Source organism: Labeo rohita, chromosome 23 (assembly GCF_022985175.1).
Source record: "Labeo rohita strain BAU-BD-2019 chromosome 23, IGBB_LRoh.1.0, whole genome shotgun sequence".
Classification (NCBI taxonomy): Eukaryota; Metazoa; Chordata; class Actinopteri; order Cypriniformes; family Cyprinidae; genus Labeo; species Labeo rohita.
Window position 1 is genome coordinate 18,752,856 of NC_066891.1, and position 23,001 is coordinate 18,775,856.

The window sequence follows — 23,001 nt, forward strand, 5'->3', positions numbered from 1 at the left end:
GTGGTTTTGCCAGATAGCATAAAATTACAGATTCTGTCTCACTCTTACCCACAGTTTGTTTGGATAGTAATACAGGGTCATCCGTTTAAAAAGGGCTTTGGTTGTCAAGGGAGAATTTTAGAAAAAGACATTTTAGAAATGAGTAGCCTACATTTTGTGCAAGTGCATATTGAGTTACTGTTTAATTAATTCTGGAAATAATTGATTTTCCTAGTAAATTCTATTTTTTTTTTTAATTTACATGTTTGAAATGAAAGGCATTTAAATAGTCTATAATTTTAGTGGTTTATACACTACCAGTCAAAAGATTTTGAACTAAGATTTTTAGGAGTCTCTTCTGCTTACCAAGCCTGCATTTATTTGGTCCAAAGTACAGCAAAAACAGCACCATTTTAAAATACTTTTACTATTTAAAATAACTGTTTTCTAATATATTTTAAAATGTAATTTATTCCTGTGATTTCAAAGCTGAATTTTTAGCATCATTATTCCAGTCACATGATCCTTCAGAAATCATTCTAATATTCTGATTTGCTGTTCAAAAACCTTTTTTAATTATGTTGAAAACAGCTTAGTAAATTTTTTTAGGTTTCTTTGATGAATAGAAAGTTCAGAAGAACAGCATTTATCTGAAATATTTTGAAACATCATAAATGTTCACATTTGGTAAATTTTAAAGCATCCTTGCTAAATAAAAGTATAAATTTCTATAATTATGCTGGCTCCAAGCTTTTGAATGGTATAGTGTATAATGTTACAAAAGCTTTATTTCAGATAAATGCTGATGTTTGGATCTTTATATTCATCAAAGAATCCTGAAAAAAATTACTTAACTGTTGATAATAATAATAACAATAATAATAATAAATGTTTCTTTAACAACAAATGAGCAAATCAAATGATTTCTGAAGGATCATATGACACTGAAGAGTAATGATGCTGAAAATTTAGCTTTGATCACAGGAATAAATTCCATTTTAAAATATATTCAAATAGAAATCAGCTGTTGAAAATAGAAATTATATTTCATAATATTACTGCTTTTGCTGTGTTTTGGATCAAATAAATGCAGGCTTGGTGAGCCTTCTTTAAAAACATTAAAAATCTTACATTAAAAAAATTTTGACTGGTAGTTTATATTATATAATATTTCATACATTTAATATAAAAATGTACATTTTTATAAATATTTTATACATAAAATTGAAATAAAATGTAAAATAAAATGTTTAATTTTGACTCTTTGTATTTTTTAATTCTTTAATAATTCTATAATAGTATACATTCAAATCTGTAATGATATCTGATATCTAATGCAAATCAGATCAAAACTTTTAAGAAATCTGAAAAAGAGGTATGAAGATGACTCAAGGTGTGCACGTACAAAAATCTGCCTCCTGTGTCAACATACACAGTTATTGCCCATTTTGTATCCCATGTTGTCTGAGCAAATTTAAACAGAGTTGCAAGGCGATATCTCGTTCTGCTGTGATACTTTATGGTGTGAATGTAAATGCAAACAAACTCTGCCTATACAATGTGACCCTGAGAGCTTTTCCATTTGTATGTGTCTGTGAGACTCTCGTCCAACCATAACTCTGGCTTTTTTTAAACATCCCTCTTTCCTCCCCCACAGATTTCTCAAATCTCTTATTTCACACTAATGAGTGAAATTAAAAAGATAGTGTTTACAGAAGTTTTATACATAACAGTATTTGAACACTGGTAAACTTAAAGCTTAAAATGTATGAATGTCATTGGTCTAGAAAACAAAATCACAAACTTTGAAATTATCGAATGCAATGACATTTTGGAATTTTAAATGTGATACTATATATAAATCAACCTATAATCTCCATAAACAAGAGGAGTGTGTAACTGTATGCTTTAAAAAAAAAACACATTGCATTTGTCTGTATGCCTGTCTGCCTCCATCTGTTTGTTTTATGAGTTAGAGAACCATGTCTTTCTCTTTTGGCAAGGTCTTTTTCTTTTTCTTACATACGTGCTAATGGCAGCATGCCAGGCAGGAACATGTTGAGGACGAGACGTGGAGCCGGAGAGAGATCTCTGTACGGGTCAGTCAGGCTGCTCGCTCGCTGCCCTCTTGTTTGGATAACGCTCTCATTTGTCCATCTCAAGTGCTACAAGGTGTGAACACTGTGTCATTGTGGCATGACGTGACTGACATTGACCATCATTCCTCTGTCTCTCTCTCTCCCAAACTCTAGTGTTTGTTGGCACAGCCGTTGACTTTATAAGGAGGAGTTGATATTTTTGTGAACTCCTGGCAGTGAAGGTCCTCGCACACGTCTAACCATGTACTGTGATCTCCTCCCTGTTTTCTCCTCCTCCTCCTCCTTCTCCCTGCTAACTAAGAGGGAATTTAAGAGGGCAGCTAGAGGTGAGCCTGCAGGTACACGGTGAGCGTCCGAACAGATCGGATCAGAATCATGCAGGCTCTTTTGGTGTTTTGCGTGTGCTTAGGAGCTTTGTCTGTGAAAGGAAACATCCTGAATGACCTGAATTCACTTTTCACATTTTCACCTGAGACTGATGTTTCACCCTCACAGCATCAACTGGTGGATTCTTCATCAGCATCAAGTGAGTAGATCAGTAATGATAGTAATTGTGATTTTAGAAAGCAGTGACAGAGAATGCAATCTAATAATGGTCAGACAAAACCATATAGGTTTTTATATAGGTCTTTATAGGTGTCTGTTATACTTTGCTCTTGTTCAGATTGTTTATTAAAGTTCTAAACTAAATTTACAGAGAATCAAAGGAAATTTGGAAAGAAAGAAATAGAGGTTAAAGCAACTACCTTTACAGTGTTTAAATAGAGTGTGTCACAAAATAGAAAAATAGAAAAAATCCTTTAAATATTTGGAAATGTGTGTGTTTGTGTGTGTGTTTGCATCTATAGTGACCTTTTAAATTATTTGAACACTTAATGACAAATCATTTAAAAAAAGGATGGATTGTATTGGATTATGGTTAACAAAATGTGACCCTGGACTACAAAACCAGTCATAAGCGGCAATTTTTTGAAATTGAGATTTATACATCATGTGAAAGCTAAATAAATAAGCTTTCCATTGATGTATGGAATCTGAGGATGCAAAAAAAATCAAAATATTGAGAATATCGCCTTTAAAGTTGTGAAGTAAAGCTCTTGAAGTCCTTAGAAATGCAATTAAGTTTTGATATATTTATGGTATGAAATTAGCAAAATAATGGAACATGATCTGTACTTAATATCCTAATGATTTTTGGCATAAAAGAAAAAACGATAATTTTGACCCATACAGTGTATTGTTGGCTATTGCTACGAATATACCCGTGCTACTTATGACTGGTCTTGTGTTCTAGGGTCACAAATATGAAAACAGATGGCTTTGTATTTATTTATTTATTTCACATTTTTTAATAACATGGTGTCAGAGATAATTTTTAAAGTTATTGTAGTTCTCAAGAGCAACAGCAGGTAGTTATTCACATTAACTATGAAAATGATCCACTATACATTAGATTACACAATACAATACAATACAATACAATACATTGGCGTTCAAAAGTTTGGGGTCGATAAAAATATTTTTGAAAAAAGTTTTTTATTTATTTGCTTAAAAATACAGCAAAAAAGTAATATTGTGAAATATTATTATAGTGTCGTATAACTGTTTTCTATTTAAATATATTTTATAGTGTAATGTATTCCTGTGTTGGCAAAGCTGAATTTAGAGCAGCCATTACTCTAGTCTTTAGTGTCACATGATCTTTCAGAAATAATTTTAATATGCTGATTGGTGATAAATTCTAAATATTATAATAGTTTAATTTACAATGTTAAAAACAGTTGTGCTGTTTAATATTTTTTGGAAAATCTTTTATTTGAAATACATATTTTTTTTTGTAACTTGTAAAAGTTTAATTGTGTCGCTGATTCGTTTAATGCATTTAATGCTTAATAAAAACATTAACTTATTTAAAAACTAAACATTTGAACAGTAGTGTGTGTATAGCTTCTTCTGTCAACAGTGCAGTTCACACGTGGTTCTGAATTCACAAATTTTGTTCATATTGTGTTGAATCATGTCTGCATTTGCAGGTGAAAAGAGAACCAATGAAGCACAAAGTACAGGGCAAGTAAGCGACACTGCCACAGATACACAGGTGAGTTTGTAATTCCAACCAATCAGGTTTCTTACATCAAATAGTTTGGTGAAATAAATGGAAAACAGTAAATATTGAATTCATGACCATACATGTTATATAGTAACGCTTGTTTGCTGTACAAGCTTCCACTGTTGTTACAGTGGAATAAGTATGTGTATTCTGGCAGTCCAAGATAGCACAACCATACCATAAATGCTAATTATAAGTCTATTTTTTCTTCCCGCCGTAATGCTCAACCTCTCATTTTCCACCTCCTTTATTCCTGTCTGTACTATTTGTCCACTATATTTAGTTTGTTTAGTTTGTTGAACGTGTTTCTGGTCATTCCTGTGTCGCTAATGGTCTTGATTCCTGCTGTGTTCTCTCTGTGTGTCCCATCAGTCAGTTATGGGGCGAGCCGAGGCTGTGTGGGTGGAGCTTAATGCTGTGTTAGAGAGATGGGGCGGAACAGCAGGGAAATTAAGCACAATCTTGAGGGAACTCAAAGAGGAGAAAAAACGCCTCTTGGACCAAGGGGAAGAGCAGAAGGTAAAGAAAAAGGTGGAGGAGGAGGAGGATGAAGATGAAGAAGATGATGATGATGAGGAAGAAGAAGAAGAAGAGGAGGAGGAGGAAGAAGAAGAAGAAGAAGAAGAAGAGGGGAAGGAGGAAGAGGGAAATGAAGAAGAGGAAAATGATGCATCTAACAGCACCTCGACCCAAGACTTACCAGAAGGCTGCCAAGTGGGAGAAAGTCGAGTATCCTGCAAGCATATTGGCTTGTCCGAGCTGCCAGTCATCACAAACCTGGAAGTCACCATACTTGAACTGCCTGGTAAGGGTCTGGAAAAGCTGAAAGATCCAACATAAGTATATGCATCACTGAGGCACTCTATAATTTAAGTTGGCTGTATCTTGTAATAAGCACAGCTGTTCGACATTTTAACCAATGTGCTGTCTTACAGGGAATAACTTGACAAGCATTCCTCCTAGTGGTTTTTCTGGACTGCCAGATCTTGAAGAGCTTGACCTAAGTTTGAACAAGCTGGACGATTCCTCTTTCGGCCTAAGTCTCTTCATGGTACTGGCATTTTTTTATCCCTTCAATTACACCAGTTATATGCCCCTATAATCTCTAAAGAGCATGTACTGTACATCAAATCTAAAAATAATTCCATCCTAGTCAGGACCTTTAAGAAGATGCAAATTAAAAGTTTCAAATTATAACTGCTAACTATAAGTCTAGCCAAGTCCGGATTTCTCAGTTGGAGACCTTGAGAAGAGACCAAACACACCACTCCCAAAGCAAACTCAGCAGCATGAAAATAGGAACCACAGTCTGGCCAGTGGAAAAGGCCACTGTCTTCTTTGGACAGTCTGTGAAATGTCAGTGAAATTAGCACAAAGCGTAAATGCTCTTTGATGAGGGACATGAGTGCAATTCTCATTTATGTGGTTCCACAAATGAGAAGTAGCTCAAGTCAGGCAGGTCTGATAGTCTGATGCAGCAGGGTACATGTACATTTGAGGTCAAAAGTTTACATACACCTTGCAGAATCTGCAAAATGTTACCAAAATAAGAGGGATCATACAAAATTCATGTTATTTTTTATTTAGTACTGACTGAATAAAATATTTCACATGAAAGACAATTACATATAGTCCACGTGAGAAAATAATAGTTGAATTTATAAAAATGACCCCATTCAAAAGTTTGCATACACTCGATTCAATACTGTGTTTTTTTCTTTTTTGTTTAATGATAGTTGTTCATGAGTCCCTTGTTTGTCCTGAACAGTTAAACTGCCTGCTGTTCTTCAGAAAAATCCTTTAGGTTCCATAAATTCTTTGTTTTTTTTTTTCAGCATTTTTATGTATTTGAGCTCTTTCCAACAATGACTGTATGATTTTGAGATCCATCTTTTCACACTGAGGACAATTAAGGGAATCATATGCGACTATTACAGAAGGTTTAAATGCTTACTGATGCTCCAGAAGGAAATGCGATGTATTAAGAGTCAACAGAGAAAACTTTTGAATTTGAAGATCAGGGTAAATTTAACTTATTTTGTCTTCTGGGAAACATGTAACTGTAGCTTCTGAAGGGCAGTACTAAATTAAGCAAATATGTTATTTAGGTAAAATAAGAAAAATGTACAGCCCTGGCTCTTAATGCATCGTGTTTCCTTCTGAAGCATCAGTGAGTGTTTGAGCCTTCTGTAATAGTTGCATATGAGTCCCTCAGTTGTCCTCAGTGTGACAGGATGGATCTCAAAATCATACAGTCATTGTTGGAAAGGGTTCAAATACACAAAAATGCTGAAAAACCACATAGTTTTTCTGAAGAACAGCAGGTAGTTTAACTGTTCAGGACAAACAAGGGACTCAAGAACAACTATCACTAAACAAACAAAAAAACATCTGTGGATCATTCAGGTAACAACACTGTATTAAGAATCAAGGTGTGTAAACATTTAAACAGAATCATTTTTATAAATTCAGCTATTATTTTCTCTTGTGGACTATATGTAAACTTATTTTATGTTAAATATCTTATTCAAGTCAGTACTAAATAAAAAATAACATGCAATTTGTATGATCCCTCTTATTTTGGTAAAATAATTCACATTTTGCAGATTCTGCAAAGTGTATGTAAATGTCCTAAAATGAAAATAACTGGACAAACATGTGCAGTTGAGGCTTTTTATTTGGTGGTAGGCACAGTGGAAACATTTCTGTGTTAACATTCACTAAGCCCAAAACAGACAAAGTCCCAAGTAGACAAGCCTTTTTTTTCTGCTCTTTTAACAGAATCTGACAAAGCTGAAGATTCTGAAACTTGATGGAAATGATCTTACAGCAGTCCCCGACTTGCCGTCCTCTTTGGAGGATCTAAAGATAAACAACAATAAAATAAACCAACTGGCTTCACACAGCTTCAAAGGTTTGTATTGTTTTCATGCCAGCTGCACAAACATGAGTTTATTTAAGGCTTTGGATTGTAATTCACATACCATTCCTCATTAAAAATATTTTCAGACAGTACTTTTGAAAAAGATGTTTGAAATTATACTCACAGGAGACATAATATAGTTTAATTTCAGTAGCTGAATAAAAGCTCTTTTATTACAAATATTGAGATCACATGACCATCCGAATATTACTGGCTTTAACTCGCTAACATTTTTGGTCACAAGATACACCTAAAGGCTGGAATATACTGCAGATTTTTTACCCTGATTTACAGTATGGACAAGTTGACACTAGTTGCCTAAGGTCTATAGTATATGATGCCTAGATTTTTTTTTCATCTCACTATTTGCAGAGTTGGTCTGTTCATATTTCTGTTCAAATCTGTTCAGATTTTAAAAGTTATGTAGTATATTTCAGCCTTAAATGTGACCCTTGACCACAAAACCAGTCATAAGGGTTAAATTGAGATTTATACACCATATGAAAGCTGAATAAATAAGCTTACCTTTGATGTTTTGTTTGTTAGGATAGAACAATATTTGGTCGAGATACAACAGTTTGAAAATCTGGAAGAATGCAAAAAAAAATCAAAATATTGAGAAAATCACCTTTAAAGTTGTCCAAATGAAGTTCTTAGCACTGCATATTACTAATCAGAAATTAAGTTTTAATACATTTACGGTATGAAATGTACAAAATATCTTCATGTCACATTATCTTTACTTAATATCCTAATTATTTTTGGCATAAAAGAAAAATCGATAATTTTAACCCATACAATGTATTGGTGTCTACTGCTACTAATATACCTGGGCTACTTTCGACTGGCTTTGTGGTCCAGGGTCACAAATAAATCAAGACTGACTGATCATTTGAACAATATTTTTAACAACTGAAAACATTTGTTGTGTTTTGTTACTTCCACACCACTAGGTGTCAGGATAAGTCTAGAATATACAGAAATAAACTGAAATTACTTAAACTGAAGTAACTAATAACACTTTTTGTTTTCTGCAGGCATGACTAACCTAAAAGTCTTGGAGCTGACAGGAAACATGCTCTATGAGAGCAGCATTGCACCCTGGGCTTTCAAACCTCTGAAGGCACTCAAGGTTTTACGACTGGATAAAAACAGATTCAGTGTTATCCCAGCCGGCTTGCCCCCATCTATAGAGGTCAGTTCTGTAACCCGGCCAATGCTCCAGTCACTTGCTTCCCTGTATAGGTTTATGGTATTTATATTTTGATATGTCTTGGTGTATTTGCAGGAGCTGAGTTTGCAGGAAAATCAAATAGTGGAAGTCCAGGGAAGGCTTTTGGATAAATGTGCTCATCTGAGGGTGTTAGATCTCAGTCGCAATCACCTAAAAGAGAACAGCTTCTACCCTGAGGCCTGGATCAAACTGCCGTGAGTCTCACATGCACTTTTTGTACATTACATCTATAAAATGTATTATATTACTATATTAGTACACTTTATAGCTAAGCTTATTGCTTCTGGAATGGTATTCTGCTTTTTATTTTGTTATGAACTTAAAATATAATATTTAATATATGCAAGATTTTTTTTTTCTAAATATGTCTTTTATGCTCATCAAAGTTCGATTATTTGATCACAAATACAGAAATAAATGTAATACTATGAAATATTACAATTTAAAATGTCAATTTTCTATTTTAATATATTTATTTAACATTACTCCAGTTTTCAGAGTCAAACAATCCTATAGAAATCATTCTAATGTGCTAGTTTATTATCAGTGTTGGAAACTGTGTTGTGCTTAATATTTTTTTTGGAACCTCTGATACATTTTTCAGGATTCTTTGATGAATAAACGGTTAAAAAGAACAGATTTTATTTAAAATAGAAATCTTTTCTAACAAGTCCCTGCTATCACTTTTTATCAATTTAACACATCCTTGATGAATAAATGTATTCATTTCTTTTAAAGAAAGAAAGAAAAGAAAGAAAAAATTCACTGACCCCAAACTTTGAACGGTAGTGTATGTTGTTAAAAAAAAGATATTTGAATTTGAAAAATAATTTGTAATAATTTGAAATAAATGCTGTTCTTTTTAATGTTTTATTAATCAAAGAGTCTTGAAAAAGTATCATAGGTTCCAAAAAAAATATTAATCAGCACAACAGTTTCCAACATTGATAAAAAAAGTAATAAATCGGCATATTAGAATGATTTCTGAAAGATCATGTGACACTGAAGACTGGAGTAATGATGCTGAAAATTCAGCTTTGCATCACAGGAATAGATTATATTTCAAATTGCAATAATATTTCACGATATTACAGTTTTTTCTGTATTTTTAATCAAATAAATGCAGCCACGATGAGCAGAAAAGCCTTTTTTAAAAAACATAAAAAATCGTACTGATCCCAAACTTCTGAATGGTAGTGTATATAGATTATCAAATTAATCAAATCATTATTTCTATTTTTTTAAATCTGTTTTTTTTTTGTTTAAATATAAAAATATGTAGTGCAAGATTTAACATAAACACTAAAAAACAGACATCTGTATATTGAGATTTCTATATAAAATATTTCATTCAATAAATTGTAATACATTTTAAATGTATATAAATATATAAATGATAAGTGTATAAATAAATAATACACACAAACACACACATAAAGTCCCTTGGTACATTTCCCCGTTAGCCACTAGATGGTGCACAAAAGACATGTTGACACGTTGAGAGCGGCCTTAACCACCTTGTTGCTAAATGTGCTGTGGCACAACACAATTCCAGGAACCTGTGTGTTCGTCATCATCAGAATGAGTTGAAGGAGGGTGATCATTTATTCTGGACTTGCTGTCAGCCTGCATCTGCCTCATAGTTTCGATTCTACCGGAGTAGATGTGCTTCTCCAAGGTCTCACATCACTCATCCTCAGGACCGTGTTATACGGGAGGCAGAAGCGACAGAGAGCCCACTCATCACTCACTCTGCCCTTTACCCTGTCACACACATTGAGTGATGGAGCGAAGTTAGAAAAACAAGCCAGAGAACACACATACCATATCTCAGCTGTTTGGAAATCCAGACTTAATTTCTTGAGTAATAAAGAATTTGTCCAGGGTCGTATATAGAGAATTACTAGGGTCTATTTTGTAATTAGGCATAAGCTCGCTCATGGATAACAGTTTGCACTTGTGTTGCGGCGAATGCAGATGTTTGGCTGGCCGCTGATTAGCCAAATGGAGCGGTTTACAGCACTGGTTATGGCTTGGCTGTGCGATGGTGCATGTGTGGGGTATGATTCATAAAGGGGTGACTGTGATGCTCAAGCATTCCTGCAGAGAGACATTTTGTTGATTTCATTTTGTAGAGCTACAAACTACAGATATGTGGTTAGCAACATCCATAGTTCTACTCAAAGCTAAAAAACCCCAGAAAAGATGCAGAAACAAACAGTAATCAGTAGTTTATTCAATAAAGGAGACCAAAAATTTAAATCCAGTCATTTACTCAACCTCCTCTTGTTTCAGACCTGAAGAAGATACATATTTTAAGAAACCTCAACGACCACTGGTCGTGATTTAGCGTTCTATTACAATGAATGTGAAATAGAGCTTTCTAAAAGGACAAAAGCACCACAGCATTAACATAAAAGCAACCTGCGTGACTTACACTTAAGTATTCTGATGTCATACAATAGCTTTATGTGAGAAACAGACCAAAGTGAATTAAAATGAGACGTTCCATTATAGCTTTCTCTGCTTCATAAGCTTTTTGTCTTCCCCCCCCCCACCATTCCCTCTCTCACACTGACTCTCATACCATCAGCAAATCATACTAATACATTATTCATCTCTAACATCTTTTACTCATTTTCTTTTCTTGCAGTTGCAAATCTTTTTGAAACGGTGCCATTCAAAGCTGGTTTGCAGGAATTCCTAATTCTCTTTCTTTCTCTCATCTGCATTACCAAAAAAGCGGACATTATCACTGGAACGGTTTCCATGGCTGTTGCACTGTTTACTTTCCAGCTGCCTTTTTAAGCTAACCTGTAATTAGCCGCAGTGAGCGTAAGTGAGCTTTGATCAGCCATCAGCTCAACTTTACAGGCTCTTTATTTTAAAAATAATGTCACATTGTCACCAAATTGCTGCTGTTAATTGTTACTATAGTTGCGTGTGTGTGCACGCTTTCACGTGTGTGATCCTGTGATCTACCCAAACACTGCAGCACCATGCTATTATCTCAGCTCAAATCTGTGAACCTCCCCGAGTTAAGGCAAGACTTTTACTGTCTGCTTTAATTTCTTCAGCCTTTATGAGTGCCTGTCAGCCCAAATAATGTCCAAATCGGCACCATGGACCCACTGTAATTCCCAGCTCCCATAACACCTCGTCAGCACTCCATTTCTCAGACTTTCTCTCATCTAGCAGCCCATATACATACATACATACATAAAGACAATATTTACCTGGATCTTATGTGTGATCCGTGTGATTTCCAGCTGAGACAGTTGGCTCAAAAAAACATCTGTGGTCCAGAGATGGCAAATTGCGTACTTCTGTGGGGTCGTGTGCCAGAACTGCTGTTGAAATGATTGGAAATGCTAACAGCTGACTATTACTGACCCTCAGCATATAAACAAAGTCACTTCCTATTAATAAACTCTTTTCCTTTTCTCTCCGTATTTGTTTCTGCATATAGACATATGCTTTAGCTTCTGTTCGGTGCCTTTATGACCTTGTTGCACCTTGAAAGTTTTGCTCGCGTGGACTTTCAATGGAGTGAGGTCTCTCGAATTATCTTAAAGATATCTTAAAGGTGCACTAAGCAATTTTTGCAAAACAATGTTGATATTTGAAAGCACCAAAACAAACGCGTCCATACCCCAACAGGACCTCGCCCATATTTTGTCCTCATTTTGGACCTAAAAAAAATGACTGTTTTCTTGATCCCGCTCCCGCTGAATTTTGGGCCATTATTGCCTGCTCACGCAATCATTATAATATTGATTATAATTTTCATTATAGACACTATTGTAAGTCTTGTTTGAATGAGTGGCTATTCACTTTAAATTTCGCACTCACTCTGTATAATGGGAGCACATCTTACAAGATCAGATATGAACACATTATCTGTTGAACTGCAAATTGAACGCTCTCTTCTCTCTATCATTACAAGACACACCACTTACTGCTGATTGGCTACAACTGTGTTTTGGGACTCGGTTTGGCACTGTGGTCAAAAGCTTTTGTCAGAAATTGCTTAGTGCACTTTTAATTTGTGTTTTGAAAGACCAGAATTTTAATTTTTGTTTGAACTGACTGCTTATACATTTTATGTGTATATTAATGTCTTCACCTCCTTGCGCTCTGTCCTTCTTTTTTAAAGTAGTGCCAGGGCTATAAAATCTAATTACAGTTTTCTGTTTCAATGAACAACCTTCATGGTTTATTTCTCTTAGAGGGGCAGAAGAACTCAGGGCTTAAAGTTTTCCATCGCTACTACGGATTTCCATCAGTTGGAAAAAATGAGGGGAAAAGAAACATGTAGCGCATTGTCATTGTTCTGCCAGCACACCAAAAATCATCTCCGGCACTGCTGCAGCTTCTCAGTGACAACATAGTGACACCGCTCGCATCATTCACAGTTTAGTAATTAGTAGAGAACACTTAGCAGAACTTGAATTTGGGTGCTGATGTTAGTAACAATTCTACTCATTCTCTGAGGTTCCACGCTTATAAACAAGACGTTAATATTAAGTGACTTACAGTGTCTGACTATAACACTGCTACCTGATTTTACTCTATTTCATAGACGAAAATACTTCCAAATAAAGTAACGTGAGCCACTGCGTATCTCTAAAAGCAAAGATAAAAATGCGTTTTTGAATGAATCTAGTGAGTCAGTGATTCAAGATTACCCATTCATAAAGATAGTCACTTGCTTCATTGTTGAATTAATCAGCCGTTCAAACAAATCAATTGAATGAATGATTCAGTGATAAAATCAGTGACTTGCCATCACCTGCTGGCAGATTTAGTTAAATTTTTAACGTATAATTTTAGTTATTTAAAATATTTAATACTTCTATATTCAAAATGTTGTATTTAAAACATTAATCTCAACATGAATTTATAAATTTAATTGCACTCGTGCCACCTCTGAGCCTCATTAAACGTCATAAAATGTACCTACAAGCCACTTTTGTGTTCTTCTGTGCCACCTCTGTACAAATCAATTTTTAGCAATACTAATTTCATATGATTGGTAATGTATTTGTCTTATTCTACTTCTTATTATATTGTTTTAATTAGATATTTTAAAAAGCTTAAAAACATAAATTTTTTAAATTTGAAATGGATTATGAGAGGCTACTTTTAATAAAATTAGAAAAATGCCCCTGTAAGTCACTTTAAGGATTCAAATATTGCCTTCATATTACTAAGACTAATTTTTGATCAGAATTTTTAAATTATTGATCAGAAGGTGCTACTAAATTTTTGAAATTAGGAGGACAAGTGCTCCTAATTACAAGAAGAAAAACTGTTCTTAAACTGGGTGTGTGACAGGTATGGCTGTGGAATGGGGTTTGGCTGAGGAAGATTTTTTTTCTCTTTAACCCCTAAGAACTGCTAATCAGACTTAGAAGTTTCTTAAAAAGTGACCTAACGTCTGCAATATGCAATCAAATGTCATGGCAATCTGTGCAACTTTGGGTTGAAGGACCGTGGTGCTCTGTGTGTTCATAAGCCGGTGTGTTTATATAGGTGCGCAAATTTTTGTACAGTGTGTGAGCATTGACGCCACAGGCCCCCTGTCATCTGGAGGGTTGTTTTGGTTCTTGGGGTGAAGAACAGGGTGTGCTGGGAGAGGGCTCCTCTGCAGGCCAATGACCTGAGACTGAGGATTTTGATGGATGTGAGGACAGTGTTGATGCGCTAGCTGGACTGAGCTTACGGGAATAAGGCAGGGGGGTGAAACAGAGGACACGCGCTGCTTGTTTTCTTACACTGGGAGACAAAAACTCAAGTTAGTGTGGTTTCACCATGAGTTTAAAATTCTCATTTCATAATGAGTTATATAAAGAGTCTCTGCTTTAGGAGACATCCAAGAACCAGCATTTGTGCAGATATGAAGAGACGCACACACATACACGTAAATGCTGATCACTCTTTTAAAGTGTGAAAAAAATACTTAAAACCTGTCCTCTGAATATTGTGAGGAAAAGAGCATGAATTGTGGCGCCACAGCTGGAGATGGTTACGCCATTGCTTGCTCTTGCTAGTTCAAATCATATTGCCCTGAATGAAGGGGCTGAGTTTAGCTGTGCCTGGGTCTCCCGCATACATGATATAACATGAGATCCAACGAAATGCGCCTTGTCGTGACAGTGGTCTTCCTGTCCTGCATGCCAGGTTACGTAAGGGCGGTTGTGCAACGCTGGCATCGGTGTGCCTGTGGACATGTGGTGGCAGCTCTCTGCTCTCTGCTTTTCATTATGGGAGAGCTCCCTGAGGATGCCCACCGTTATTGACTTGTCGGTGGGGGGAATCTGTGTGGGAACAATGTCAGTATGTAAATCTGACTCAGACATCAGAAGCCAATAATGATGAAACTGCTTTATTGTGTTCTAGAATTATGTCATTTTTTATTTATTTGTTTTTACCAAATCCCTATTTTATGGCCAAGTATGAATCTCATCAAGTTAGTGGTTTTAAGCATTTAACATTTATTCTAAAACATGGATGGAACGATAACTGGTTTAACGATAAAATGATAAAATTCCCCACGGTTAGTATTACCATTTCATATTTTAATTATCATTAAAACCGTATTCATTTACCGCGATTTGAACAACTCAGGGTAAATAAATACTATCCAACATAAAGCAGAGTTTAAATAATGGTCTCATGTGCGCACAGCACGCATGGCGAAAAACTGCACACACGCTGAATGGAAATGTAAGTCTCTGTAAATCCACTCTCTGACACTAGGTGGTGCTTATGGACAAGCGGAATTACAGCTGTTTCCTGTAAGCTCCGTGGACAAAGCAGCACTGCGATTTGGAACACTACTTTTTTAGGTATTACATGGAGCGAAGATGAAAACAAAATTCCATTAAATCCTTTCTGAAGAAAGTCAGAAACTTCAGAGGTACATTCATTTAATTAGTTCATAAATTCATTTGTATACTTCCCTCAGGACCCTTTTGACACCTCAGTTTTTGTCTGGCCAAAAAACAAAACAAAATTGAATTTGCATACCCTGCTGTAAGTTTTGACCGGTTGATGAAAAACAAGCTTGTGTGGATTCTACACATTTAAACAATTCAGATAAGGTATGTAGAATTATTTATGGAGCAGATAAATTATATATAATAGTTTATTAATCAGTTATCATTTTGACTTAACCCTTTTCTATATGTAAAGACTGAAATGTGAGGTTTACCATTTTATGAAACCTTTGCAAAGCTATATTTGAACATTTCAAAAATGTTATTAGATAAACAGTTGTCAGTCATGTTTTCATTTAAAATCCAGGCATCATTGGCAATGTCATTTTATTAGTTTTTTGTTGATTTTAAACATACAACTTGGTGGATCGATTTATGTGTCAGTACTTTTTGAATATTTCCAGTACATTTTAACAACACCTTGATAATACTGATAACTGTAATCATTTTAGTCACTATAATCTTGATAAGAAATTTTTGTACTTTTACATCCCTATTCCAAAATAATAACTCAAGGAAGTAACAATTTAAACAGTATATTATATTTGTGAACTTATGTTCAGCTGTTCTTTTTAATAGTTAAATTTGAACTATTTTTGAATTTTTCAGGTCATCAGTCTTCAGAGCTCTGTAAATACTGGTCACAGACACAGAGATTTACTTTAAATTTCACCAAGCTGATTACTCACTAAAAATTCCCACAGATCATGTTTTCATTGCATTTGAAGTCTTATTTTGATGTAACAAAGTGGTTATATCTAAGTGTGTTTACTTTTAAAGTTGTTTACTTCCTTTTCTAAATTAGACTTCTCATTAACTCTAGGGCTGCCATCGACTACAGATTTTTCTGGTCGACTAGTAGTCATTTTAAGCATTAGTCGACTAGTAGTCACACGTTTATTAATAAACCATATTAATCAGAATAATGAGCCTTTAATTGCCTACATAGCCTAATAAGCGCTCAAGCCTGCATTAATGTTTTAATAATAGTTGATAAACTAGTGCTTTTGGCTTAAGAGATGAAGTCGGTGACGCAGACTCGTCATCTCCACAGTAGTGGATGCGCCTGTATGCATGTTTCATATGGATTACATCTGAGAATATTTGTTTTCCATTTGAATTTGGTTTATTTGAAAGTAGACATTTCTATAGGCTAGATATATTTTTCAAGTCAGTATGGCAAGTATACACAGAGTTTGGAAATTTCATGCTCAAATTCACAGAGGCTGAGATCTAGAAACCGCATCCTGTTTGCTTTCATTATTTTACTAAAGCGCAGTGTTTCGTTGTTATTGTGAGTGCACATAAATAAACGTAGAGTCTTTACAGAGTCGAAAGATGTATTATTCTTATCTGTATGACCAAAAATGACAGAGTATTTTAAGAGCAAGTGAGCACACTGGCGCCTCCATCTGTCATGCCATGAGTGCGCCGCTGTTCAGCTGCACAGACACTTGAATAGTGCACATTTTTCTAGGTTAACAATAAATTGAGCGGCCACATAAGTTGCTACTACATTTGCCAAATTTTAGGTCGATGAATGGTAGGTGAGCGTTTGGATGTCCTGCCCGATATAGCTGTTAATCATCTGTCCGTCACGGACTGCATAAATTCGCCACTTCCTGTGGAATTTTTTTTATCTGCGACTAAGCGATTAATAAAATTTTGGTCAACCAAGCCTCTTCTCATTGACTAATGTTTAGTGACTATCAGGGGGTAGCCCTAATTAACATTATATTGTTCATTCAGACTGATTTGCGAATGCGGAACAGGCATGAACACGAGGCGGGATTTATCACATGAAACAATCATAGACGAACATAACCAGTCATATCCAATCATATCGCACATTTTTTTTCTGTGTATAAAAGTGTGGGTACGTGGGTCTTTTTGGCTGTAAATTATTGCGTTGGCTCTCTTGTGACAGTGGTCCGTTGCACACGTGCATATTAAAACATTTATGGATTTATTTAACAACCCAACTGTTGATGAAAATCTCTTAAAGAGAGGGAAAAATTCCCTCTATTTATTAGCATTAACACTTCCAACATTTCCAAAAAGAAGGAACGTCATGCACCTACTTATTTGTTTTTTAAGGGTCACCAGTGGCAGTCTTGACCCACTTTGTGGCCCTAGGGAAGACGGATCAAATTTGTACATTTTCCAAATATCTGACACAGCGTTTTAGACTAACACTTTTGCCTAAATGAATTATGCAACTTCATAAATTAGTAAATAAGTTTGGAGGGTTGCATTTTAAAATGCACTTGTCTCAAAAAACAGTTTGACAATTTGTGATAAATAAATAATGAATCTGACACTGTTCAAAGCAGTTTTTCTTAGTATTCAGACGCTTTCTAAAATATACATTGAGGTGATACCAATAATTGCTTTATTTTATTTTAAACTAGAACTAAACATAATGGTTCAAGCTCTTTTCTGAAACTCTGCCAGCTACATTCACCAGATTGATATTCAGTCTGCAACATCTGAAGTCTCATCTCTCATCTCAAGGTCAGTATCAGAGCATGTTGGGTGAATGAAATCCACATGAAGGTCACTGTAGCTTTTGATGTAATAATAACAGTCGTTGCCATACGAGACCCTTATTCCTCCTCAGCTCACTGGTGGACTGGGCAGCCGTCAGTGTTACGGAGACAGAGGAAATGTGCTCCTGACTCCTGCTGAGACGAGCATTGTAAACTTACACCAGCTGCCTCCTCCAGAACCCTCTTGGAAAACACAAAAGTCTCTCTTACACTAGCATGACTTTTAGGACATTCTCTCACTCGCTCAAAATCTTCCACCCCCAAACCCCCCTTGTGCTTTCACAGAACATATACACACACACAAATACACTTAACCGAAGTTGACGCACAGGCTTTTTTGGCTCTAGCTGTCTTGTGCTGGGTTAATGACCTGCCATGGGGCCCGTTCTTCGTGCAAACACTGCAGAAAACTTCACAAGCTCCCACAGCACATGAGAGAAACCCACTACATATGATGCAACCAATGTATACTAACCATCAAAAATGCTCTACCATGGTTTACACAAATACAAGTTTTAAAGACACGCTTAGGCAAGCGTGAAATTCCCATGGTCCATGCTGGTACAGACTGGTTAGAATAAGTGTGTCTGGTAACGTTCACTTTTTAAATCCATTCGCCAAAAAGATTTGTTCGGATTTGTCTACTGATATTCTCACTTCATAACATTCTGAATTATGAAGTTGTCAAAAGTATATTAATTCACAAAAGACTTACATTACTTACAGTAGCACAGGCTTTGGTATCAAAAATTGAAATCTTTTCACAGAAATCTAACTTTTTGGTATTGCAATAACCTCATTTCCAGCAAAAATAATTATGTTGTAATGTTAAATGACTTATTACTCATATTGTGATATAAGAGTTTGGTCATATTACCCACTCCTGATACACTCCATGATGTAACAACACAACCTCCGTCTGTCTGTTTTCTCAGGAAGCTGGAAACTCTTGACCTGTCCCATAACCAGATGGCAGTGGTGCCCTCAGATCTACCCAAGGGTTTGCGCCAACTCTCCCTGCAGCACAATCACATTCACTCCATTCCTCCATACTCATTGAGTCACCTCCGCCCAGGCTTACAGATCCTACACCTCTCCCACAACCTGTTAGAAGAGTACGGTGTGCTGGGGAAGTCATTTCGTGGTGTTTATCAAACTCTGGTTGAGTTACACTTGGACAACAACAGGTTTGAGAGGGTGCCACACAATATGCGCCATTTCAAGAACCTCAAGCTACTGCGTCTAGACCACAATCGTATAAGGTATGTACACTTAAGTTCTGTTCCTTAACACCATGGTGAGATATCAAAATAATAAACAGTTTTGCCAGATCAAGTAAGAGTGGTATGTTTTAAAGGTGACATATCATAAAAATCTGACTTTTTTCATATTTAAGTGCTATAATCGGTTCCCTGGTGTATCTACCAAACCAGATAACATGAAAAAGAGCAACCCAGTAAATTTTTTTGATAAGCCTTTCTCTGCAAGCTTGTGAAAAAATGAGCCACTGACATAGAAAGGGGATCTTATTTATAATAATATCGCCCCTTAATCTGCACGTTTCCACCCACGGTGCCGCTGTTCTGTTTTCACAAGCGACAACGGTGTACCAGTTATAACACCATGGCGAAAGTTCAAGCAAAGCATGCTAAGTGCTCTGTCGTTGCCTGCACAGATGAGCACAGAACACTATTTAGAGTCTCAGACTTAGAGGAGACAAGAGAGCAGTGGATTTATAGATTTATTTATTTGTATATTAAGCTGCTGTTGCACAGATGTAATATAAACAAGCGATTTCTTTCCCAGCTGTTTACCTTCACAGACATAACTGTTTTTATAACTTGTGTGTATTTTTAACATAAACTTGAGTGTATTTGACCATTTAAGCGCAACAAGACATGAAAGAGAATTTATGGTGTGTTCACCAAGATACATACATACAAAATCAATGCAAAGACGCAAATTTGAGGCAAAGAGTCGAATTAGCATCAGACGATGCGAATGATGCAAAATGCGTAACGCATTTGTCTCGAACACGCGATATTCGCCTCAAACATGAGTGAAAAATTGGCTAATGAGGCGTTCTCAATCAGTGAAGAGCTTATTGACACGTCCGGTTGTAACAGAAAATGGAAGAGAGCATTATTGTAGCCTGAAATTTATGATATAGGTATCTGGAACATAGAAAACAATTAAATCAATTGTAGTGGTAGTTGTATTTTATTAGCATGGCTACAGAGAGCTGCTGTCAACAAAAAAAATAATAATGTCAGCATATATACAATAGTAAAATGTAACACACATATTAATGCAGAATTAATACTCATCCGCCTCTGGATGGTGCTGTGAGGACATGTCGGCGTTTGGCTTTCCAGCGTGTTTGGGACTTCCACAACAGGTACAAAGCAGCATAGTTATCGCCACCATGGTTGATTGTGCAAGTGGCGCGAAAAACATCCCACGAGTAATCTAGAGCGAGCGACGCGATGCGCATATTCTTTCGCACTTGGTGTGAACACGCCATTAGTGCAGTACATGTCATTTGACAGCCGCTTTCTGTGCGCATGCTTCGGATACGTGCGCTCAGAAAACCGTATATCAGAAGTTTAAACTAATTTGGTTTAAAACGCATAATTTCAGTGCGATAGACATTAAAACCAAACAGATGTTTTTTGGCAGAGTATCTGAGTATGAGCTATAAAGGCACAGTTCTGTTCTGGAAAGGGGGCGGGGAGCAGCAGCTCATTTGCATTTAAAGAGACATGCACGAAAACAGCGTGTTATTGCTTCCACTCAAAATAGACATATTCAAAATGATTTAATAAATGATCTGTGAGGTATTTTGAGCTGAAGCTTTACAGACACATTCTGGGGACACCTGAGACTTATATTACAATATTGAAAAAGGGACATAATAGGTCATACTGTGAATGTTGTACAACATTATTCTTTAGAATAATCTTTGCATATGTTTGACTGCCTTAAAATGCCATCTAGTAAGTCATAGTGTTTAGATTCTACATGCCCATGAATGCAACCTCCACGTTCGAAACTCTCTCAGATTTACGTCAGCAATCATATCTCAGCTCCTACTTTATCCTGTTATTTCTTGAAATCCCCATTCCCTTTAGATTTTTTTTTGTTCCTCCTGCTCAGACTCTGCTCAGCTAATTTTCTTTGATCTTCTTTTAAACATTCTCTCTCATTTATTACTCACAAATTTCATTCTTTTTCTTTTGTGTTAGTTTGCATTTCAAAGGCGTAAAGGCTTAAGCTTGTCTGTACCCGCAGACTATAGTGCAACCAATATGGCAGCTGATGCAGTGAGAGCACCAAGCTCAAGAGTGAACTACATGAACTGCACTAATTAAAATATTTGTGGGCTTGCTTTAAGGTCTGCCAGTAATTACAAAGATGCATATCTCTACTCTCTAAACTGCTCTTGAATTAGTAAGGTCTAAAAACAGTCTTTAGAATCATTAACTACACTGCAGACGTTTTCTGATTAAGCATTTCTGTCCTGTTTTTAAATATATTAACATTTATAAAACAATGATACTTGAAGGGGAAAAGTTAAAGGGATAGTTTACCAAAAAATGAAAATTCTGTCGTTAATTACTCACCCTCCCGTTGTTCCAAACCCGCAAGACCGTCAGTCATCTTCGGAGAATAAATTTATTTATTTATTATTTATTTTCAATGAAATCTGAGAGCTTTCTAACCCTGCATTGACAGCAACACAGCTGACACGTTCAGGGCCCAGAAAGGTAGTAAGGACGTCGATAAAATAGTGATTTTATGAAGCTATGAGAATAATATTAGTGCAACTTTTTTCAAAAATTTCTTTGTTGTGGTACACATTTTGTTTTTAGATTTTTTTTAAAGTTTAAAAAAATAATCTTTTATAAAAACATTACAAAAGGAATGATTATGAAAATGTTATATCCCTACAATAAATGGTGTGATAGTGAATAACATGTATGGCTTTGTGTTTTCAGCTCTGTCCCAGTGAAATCAGTCTGTAAGGTCAAAAGGACTGAGGATTCTCCCCTGACAACTGTCCATTTAGAGTACAACTACATCAACGTGAATAAAATCCCTCGTGCTGCTTTCTCCTGTATTCGGGATTCCAGCGGGATCATACTGGAGCCGCAGACCCAAACACAGGGCTACTAAACAGCTACAGAAACATCACCCTGTCACTTCACTGCCTCCCCTCTGTGTCTCCTGTCAGTCAATCTCGGACTGAATACTGTAAACACCATGTCCATTAGATCTATTAATCGTGTGCATGCTTCTTCTTGAAATGCACATCTGGGTCATGTTCAGCAACTTGTAGCATAAAATACATTATTTTTTTCTTCTTGTATGTAATAAACATTCCACTTGTAAGCTAATGAAACAAGCGGGCTCAGAAATGCCTTTCACAATATTCATTTAGACTTTGGTGCATCTGTAACGATTTTATTATGTTATAATTTTTATTTATAATTGTATTATTTTAAATCTTAATATTCTGCTGTCATATTAAAACCAAGTCATGTCTAATGCTTTAATTTGAATTCATTTATTTTAACATTAAATGCAAGAGTAAGTAGATGTTTTAGTAATGTAATCCTAAATGTACGCAATATGTCTGTCAGACATGAAACCAAAGCTCACAGCCCAGGTAGGTGCAGCTAAAACAAAAATTGCAGTCTGAGGGGTACAGTATGTGACTCTTTATTATCCATGACTTTCAGGACACACTGCAGGATTTTTGAAGCCTCATGTGAACAGCTGGAGGCCTCTGAGCAGAGATGATGTTTTGAATGGCAAGGTAATGAGATAGAACTTATGAGCTGTGATGTCTGCTGAGTTCAGGTGTGAATGACGCCCACAGCTCTGAACAGGGCCCCTCTGTGCTCATTCAGCAGCACAGCCTCTGGGTAAGAACGGGTTACTTCAGTGCGATTTACATAAGTACCTCGGATTTCTCCTAACCAAGAAATCTATCAAAGCGTAAAGCGCCTCAAGATGAGTTTCTTTAAGCATCTTGCATTTCTAAATGATTTACATCAAGCTGTGGATGCCCCCAGTGACCTTGACTGATCGTTCAAAGGCAAG

At 36.0% G+C, this 23,001-nt stretch overlaps 1 protein-coding gene across 1 annotated transcript; it reads left to right on the forward strand.

Annotated features, from left to right (window-relative positions):
* The first annotated feature begins 2,297 nt into the window (after window positions 1–2,297).
* si:dkey-32e6.6 (extracellular matrix protein 2) lies at window positions 2,298–22,443 on the forward strand. The gene is made up of 9 exons (XM_051096381.1): window positions 2,298–2,604; window positions 4,112–4,176; window positions 4,561–4,993; window positions 5,124–5,239; window positions 6,970–7,102; window positions 8,149–8,306; window positions 8,400–8,539; window positions 18,831–19,157; window positions 21,894–22,443. Exons 1-9 carry the CDS (start codon window positions 2,454–2,456, stop codon window positions 22,069–22,071), a joined length of 1,701 nt encoding a protein of 566 aa, XP_050952338.1. The 5' UTR covers window positions 2,298–2,453; the 3' UTR covers window positions 22,072–22,443.
* Window positions 22,444–23,001: the final 558 nt, after the last annotated feature.